Below are 7,409 nucleotides of genomic sequence, written 5' to 3' on the forward strand. Positions count from 1 at the left end.
CCAGGACACCGGGGGTCCTTGGCATGATCAAGGAGCGCCCAGCTCTTACGCAGGTCCTGTTCCCCAGATCGGACACGCAGCTGATGCAACCAGAGGTAATCTGCTTGCTATCAATCTTTTAAGTTTGTTTGTCTTTATTGCATAAAGACTTAATTACGTCTTAGAAGTATCATTGGTAAACTACAAAGTCATTTTTTTGGTAGATGATCTTGAAAAAGGTCATCTGGCCAGAACCTGAGAGTGACGAGGATGACCTCCATGTGGAAGACACGTGCCAGGTCACCGGCTTTCTACGTGACTACATTGAAAGCGGTAAGACAAATACTCACATTGATGTATTTTAAGTTAATTGCCAACTGTATAGATGTAGTGGTGGCCTGTCCAATAAAGAATATTAAATGATTTAATATAGATCTTAGATATCTATAAAGAACTTGCTTTCCACTCCTTGCATTTATTTTCCAAGTATTTCCTCTGTGTTTAGATGAGTGTGGACCTAATGATGTGTAAATCACATTGTTCTAGGTTCTTCTGAGGAACTACGTGAACTACTACAGTTTTGGACGGGTTGGACAATCCTCCCTCAGCACCTGTATGTGGAGGTCTCTCCAGATCTGTCGATGCCAGTTGCCTCAACCTGCCTCACAACACTCAAACTACCTTTAAGGTGCAGAACATCCCAGGCTTTTGTAGAGATCATGAAGGCAGCTGTGAAAACGACCAAGTATGGCTTTGGCCTGATTTGAATATAGAGACAGGATTTAGGAATGCAGGTATGGAGCTATTATAGTGCCAGCAGAAATTGAATTGTATTTGACAGATTGAATTGAATATGAGCACAAATTGAATTGTATTTCACAGATCTGAATTGTATTTGACAGATTGAATTGAATCTGAGCACAAACTGAATTGTATTCGACAGATTGAATTGTATTCAATTCAGTTTTCATTATTTTCATTCAGTTTTCAAATTCAGTTTCTCTAAATACAATTCGGTTTTTCTCAAAATACAATTCAGTTCTCTAAATACAATTCAGTTTTACTCAAAATACAATTCAGTTCTCAAAATACAATTCAGTTTTTCTCAAAATACGAGTTCAGTTTTAGAGGCACTCATCCGGGGACTCTGGGCTAGGTAGAATAATAGAGCACCGATTCTAATCCCTCCCATCCGAATTCATAAGAGCAACGCATCCGGGTACTTTGCTCTCCCGTCATGTCCACGCCCCTTTTTGGGTGATAGAAGTGTAGAAGTTTGACTGGCGGTCAATGGGAATTTCTGGTCTTTGCTACTTTAATCCGATAAAATAAGAAAACCGTAGTGCTTTTTAGATATTAGGAGCACAAATCCGATGGCCAGTTAGGCAAACTATTATATAGTGTCGTTGCCGATCAATGATCGACATTGTTATATAGAGAAAATTAATGAAATAGGGGTTGATTCATCAGAGCAGTCATACGTCACCTCCCTGTCATCAGGGATTTGTAGTTCTTCATTTGATTTGCCGTGTAAATCCCCAGATGAGAGTGTTACATTAGTTTTCTTAAGATAGGATAATAAATAAATCTGTTCAATGGGCATTTGCCAAAGTAGCCTACTGTTAATCAGTATTTATCCTGTATGGTGTATATGAAGATGTTATGACATTTTATCATGAAAATAATGAACAGCAAGCTAGATCCAAAACTAGGGCCGGTGGAGGAGGGCAATTGTCACATTGGACAGACTACCAAAACAGAAAAATAAAGTATCTTAACGACAGCAAAAGTGATGGATGTCAGAAATACATTACCTGGAGATTCAGGTACTTTTATATGACAGGATATGGGTTAGGGTTATATGACACCTGTAGCGAGATAGATAGATAGAGCCAAAAGTAAAAAGTCGCTGAGAGACGCAAGCAGGGTCTGGGCTGGTAATTGTATGACGCGCCAAACAATCCGCTGAGATGAAAAGTACGTTTTAGAGCATTTATTGAATAGAACAATCAAACTTGGCGACGTACAAAAATAATCCATAAGTGATCAAAACAACAAACTATGCGTATAGAATATGTGTATAATGTGGTCAACAAAAATACATTGCTCCCCTCTCTCCACTACCGCCATGCAAGGTGCGCAGGTGCTTAAATTACCTTGCAATATCACCCCCCCATAACCATATGACTTCTCAATACGGTGATCTAGGGCAATAAACAAACAATCAAAGTAAACTCACAATAAACCCATTAGCCTGTTATACTAAATACCCCCTAAATCATATTCATACCTCCTACAACACCTCAGGCCTTTGGGTCGGGTGGTTCATCCACATGGAAGGAGGCAGACTGAAAGGACACACATTCATTGCCTATTTCATAAATGTTCTCCATATAACGACGTCGATCATTGATCGGCAACGACACTATATAATTGTTTGCCTGACTGGCCATCGGATTTGGGCAGTCTGGGGATTTACACGGCAAATCAAATGAAGAACTACAAATCCCTGATGACAGGGAGATGACGTATGACTGCTCTGATGAATCAACCCCTATTTCATAAATGTTCTCTATATAACGACGTCGATCATTGATCGGCAACGACACTATATAATAGTTTGCCTAACTGGCCATTGGATTTGGGCTCCTAATATCTAAAAAGCACTACGGTGTTCTTATTTTATCGGATTAAAGTTGCGAAGACCAGAAATTCCCATTGACCGCCAGTCAAACTTCTACACTTCTATCACCCAAAAAGGGGCATGATCATTCTGATGACAGGGAGATGACGCGCAATTGCTCTGATGAATAACCAAAGCAAAACTTCAGAATAAAAGGCTTTATTTTAAACACATTTAAAATAAACACACATAAAAAAATGTAAGTGACAAGTATTGTCAATTAAGACGTTTTTGATACCAAAAATGCATCAACACTTAATACACCCACAGATGCCACCAGTAAAACCATGACACTCCACTATTTGGGAGGGCCTACAAGACCACCTCACACAGGTGGTCTACTTCACCTTCACAGGTGCTGGTCTACTTTCCAGGTGAACACCCAACGCATGGGGACCACTCCCTTAAACCATCCCGTCAGCCTCTTGAAGGGGGGAGACACTGGCCCCCCTCATTGAAGCCTCAGTCAAACTGGCTGACAGCATGCCCACATTCTAGCCCTCTAACTGTAGGGGGCGCTCCTGCCCATCCAAGGCGGCCATTGGTCGGTTGCCAGGGTTAGCCGTCCGATTCGCCCTGTGGGAAGAGACAAGTTGGGCTTTCATTACAGTTCTGTCTACTTGAGTTAGTAGGGCAGTTTAAGGTAGAAGTCATGCAGAACACGTTCTCAACACTGGTATGCTTCAGTGATGACTCAATGACAACACCAAATTGGGATCAAAACATTAAGTGTTATTATTACAACAACGTTACATAGGCCTCTAAAATAATAAATACAAATAATCTCTACTTTGACCCATAATGGAGCATACTGAATTTTTTTTTTTCTTTCTACCCAGCAACTGAATCAGTCAAGCAGAGTGCATGCCTACCTCCACTCTCACGCCTTCGCGTTCTTCTCCATGTTTTGCAGCTTCTCTGTGATCTTGCGTTCGTGTCCTCCGGGGTTGGGTCGGTTTGTGTTGTCGCTGGCCTCCTTCTTAGTCCTCCCTTTGCGGCTAGCGCCACCTGGGAACACACGGTGGAAAGAGTTAGAGACTGAAATCAAAACCTAATCACGTCACGTACCACATTGTAACATTGTTATTGTCAACATGTGACATTGTTATCTACACGTCGTTCAACATGAACGGGCTATTCGCAATGTACGAAACAACTATTCTCACACTACTTCACATTCATAACAACGTGGACACAGAAGAAAGTTCACGCAGAAAGTCTTACTTGTGTATTTGTCTGTCAGGTTATAATATTCATATTCGTCGTAGTATTGGTCTTCAAAGGTGGTAGGCTCAAGATTCTTCACTTCCACGAAACTCATGGCGACGCTTCAGAATAGTGTACAACGATAGTCTATGGAAAGAAGTTTCAGAAGTCTTGTCTTGAATAGTCTACAACGAGGACTGCTGTGACAATAAAACCGTTGGTTTCCCGTGTCCGCTTCTCAGTGGGATGTTGTTGTGTTCAAGTTCACGCTGTTTATATATCATGGTGGCTCCGCCTCTTCCAGGTGGCCTTGGCCTTAGTCTGAGTCAAAATTGCATCATTCTTTTGTAAATGTTTAACCAAAGGGCGATGCCAATGTCAGGGTGGATTTGAATCAGGTGCCTTTGTTTATTTTTCTCTCATAGTGAAAATTAATTGGACAGTGAGACAGTTTTGAATGAGCTGTTTTGTCTGGCTATTGAGTTAGGGTGAATTCAGGTAATCTGGGACATTGGATAATGTGGGACACCTGTTTATTTCTTGTTCTAACAAAATCTAGTCAACAGGATTTTTTTCTATAGGTTTAGCATGAATTGCATGTGACTGAATCACTAGATTTTGTTAGAACAGGAAATAAACACACTGGACAGATACAACAGGAAATAAACAGGTGTCCCACATTACCCAATGTCCCAGATTACCCAAAATCACGCTATGTTTTTACATCTTTCTTTCTTTCATTGCAAACACATTTCTTAGGTATAAATTCACCTATTTACAGTCACTGTCATGGCAGTATGCCCTCTGTGCCCTCCCACCCCTTCTATCTAAAACATAGATTAGATGAATGGTGTTTCTACCCAGAAACCATTAGTCCATTTTCATAATGGACTAATTATGAAATTAATTAGTCCATTAGTCCAATATATCAATATATTCTTATCAACACCTGTAGTTCAGAGTCTACACGTGTGACCTTCCCAACACATGTTTGACCCACTTCAATGCCCCCCTTCAGTGCCTCCTTAACTGACTAATTTTAATGTAGGCCTACAGTCCAAGTGTCTTTGTTTCATTTTTTATTTACACTCACAGTATTTCACTGTTGACCCCAAAAATGTTGTGTGTGTGTGTGTGTGTGTGTGTGTGTGTGTGTGTGTGTCTGTGTGTGTGTGGCACATCTTGTAGGGAAGAGTTTATGTGTGTGTGGCACATCTTGTAGTATAGAGTTTAGACGTGTGTGTGTGTGTGTGTGTGTGTGTGTGTGTGTGTGTGTGATTTTGTAGTATAAAATATATGTGATTTACTTGACTTGTCATGAGAAACAGTGACAGAGGAACACGAGATCATGACTGTTTTTTGAAGCCTGAGGGCGGGCCCTGGCCTTGTACCCATCCACTCATCATGTTTGGCATGCTGTAACACTGTAAATTATAGGTTGAATCACTTCCCAAAGTGGCTTCGATGAGCAAAACTTCCCAAAGTGGCTTCTGCTAAAGTCTGGAATATTCCATGAATCTTTGGCGACTACCTTGTTTTTGTGAGCACAGGCACTTCACGCAGGCGTGATGAGAAAAAAAGAGAATTCTTGGCATACTTCATATCGCCTCAGACGTGTTACTGAACTGTAAAATGTTTCAGAGCAGAGAGGATGGGAGGGAGGGAGGAGGGAAGGGAGGGTAGCAAGTTTTAGTCTTCACTATGTCTCCTCTGTCACAGCCTCTACTTCATTTTATTTCTCACCCACCATATACATTTTATTTCTCACCCACCATATATATTTCTTACTTGTCTGTACAGATCGTATAGTTATACTGTCGTTGTCTCCTTTACTCATCCTTACCATTCCCCCTTCTCTCCCCATTTCTTAACTTCGTTTTCCTTGATCTCTTTTCTCTCTCTCTCTCTCTCTCTCTCTCTCTCTCTCTCTCTCTCTCTCTCTCTCTCTCTCTCTCTCTCTCTCTCTCTCTCTCTCTCTCTCTCTCTCACATATCCCGCCTTCAATTCATTTCTTGGCCTGGCTCTCTGTCATGTGGGAGCTCTGTACAGTAAATATTTGCTGAAATACGAGCTTGCTCCTATAAGCTCAGACCATGTGTTCTCAACACTGCTCGTACTCACACAAACACACACACACGGACGGACACACCATCGTAAACACCACGTAGCGCTCGAGACACATTTGGCCCACTGGAGATAAGCCACCGCTTATCTCTCTGTCTGTGGTCCGCTTTTACGACCTTATTTCTGAATGTCACGGTTGAATATTAACTCGGTATCTTCTCCTCACCATCCTTTGCCCTTCTCAGACCATTGAAGATATTGTTTTTTCAGTATGTAGGCCTACGGTACTTTAATATTGCTTCACAATTTATCGCTTAATAAATCTGTTCCTGAACTTTTTTTTGCTTTTCATTCACTTCGTCATAAAATATTTACTGTAGGCTACATCTGTTTTTTCTCCCTAAATCCAACCTCCCTCCAGCACTTTCAAGGACCCCAATTGAAATAAGCCAGTGGCTTTCTTGGGTTTTTATCCTTTTAGTTGACCTTGTATGTAATATGTACTTTCATGTACCTACTTCTGCAAACCTTCTAATAAAGTTTTCAATCAATCAATCAAAACTCTGCAGAAATCTGTTGACTAGAAGTTTTCTAGGATTCCAAATTACTCGTGTTCAGTTTGTTTACATGGAACTTTCAATCGAACTATTTTGGCTGGGCACCAATATACAAACATATTAGACGTAATGTAAAAACGATAGATCATGATTAGGAAAAGTGGATGAAACTGATTATTATTGTTTTGTATACACTGAGTATACACTCACTGAACACTTTATTAGGAACACCTGCGGACATCCATGGACCCAACCTGCCTTGTGTTAACAGTCCAAGCTGATGGAGGTGGTGTAATGTAATGTTTTCTTGGCACACTTTGGGCCCGTTAATACCAATCAATCATCTCTTGAATGCCACAGCCTATTTGAGTATTGTTGCAATGCTGACCATGTGCATCCCTTCATGGCCACAGTTTACAAATCTTCTAATAATTACTTCCAGCATGATAATACACCATGTCACAAAGCAAGTCTTCTCAAACTGGTTTCATGAACATGACAATGAGTTCAGTGTTCTTCAGTGGCCTTCCCAGTCACCGGATCTGAATCCAATAGAACACTTGGGATGTGGTGGAACTGATATTCACAGCTTGAAAGTGAACCTGAAAGATCTGCAGGAATTGCGTGATGCAATCATGTGATCATGGACCAGAATCTCAAAGGTATTTTTTCAACATCTTGTGGAATCAATGCCACGAAGAATTGAGGCTGTTTTGAGAGCAAAGGGAGGCCCTACCCATTATTAATATAGTATTCCTAATAAAGTGTTCGGTGAGTGTACTATTTCACTACGAATAGCATTAAAACTCAGTACGATGTCGTGAGTAAGTCAACATCGAAAGACGCGTTTGGAAATATACGCTCTGAGGCCAGTACTGTTTGTCCTCTATGACAGTCTGTACTAGGCCTTGAGAAGCGAA

The 7,409-nt window shown here is 40.9% G+C and overlaps 1 protein-coding gene across 1 annotated transcript; it reads right to left on the minus strand.

Annotated features, from left to right (window-relative positions):
• Positions 1-2,805: 2,805 nt before the first annotated feature.
• On the minus strand, positions 2,806-4,106 carry nupr1b (nuclear protein 1b). The gene is made up of 3 exons (XM_080550696.1): positions 3,887-4,106; positions 3,535-3,670; positions 2,806-3,238 (listed from the first exon to the last, which is right to left on the minus strand). Exons 1-2 carry the CDS (start codon positions 3,981-3,983, stop codon positions 3,543-3,545), a joined length of 225 nt encoding a protein of 74 aa, XP_080406822.1. The 5' UTR covers positions 3,984-4,106; the 3' UTR covers positions 2,806-3,238; positions 3,535-3,542.
• Positions 4,107-7,409: the final 3,303 nt, after the last annotated feature.

The sequence above is a fragment of the Nansenia antarctica genome (assembly GCF_963989245.1).
Source record: "Nansenia antarctica genome assembly, chromosome: 2".
Lineage (NCBI taxonomy): Eukaryota > Metazoa > Chordata > Actinopteri > Argentiniformes > Microstomatidae > Nansenia > Nansenia antarctica.

What these genes read in the sequence shown, in the direction of transcription:
- nupr1b (XM_080550696.1), bottom strand. Translation starts at nt 3,983, where the DNA reads ATGAGTTTCGTGGAAGTGAAGAATCTTGAGCCTACCACCTTTGAAGAC. An exon ending in CCTGACAGACAAATACACAA is followed by an intron (nt 3,671 to 3,886) that starts GTAAGACTTTCT and finishes GTGTGTTCCCAG; the next exon opens with GTGGCGCTAGCCGCAAAGGG.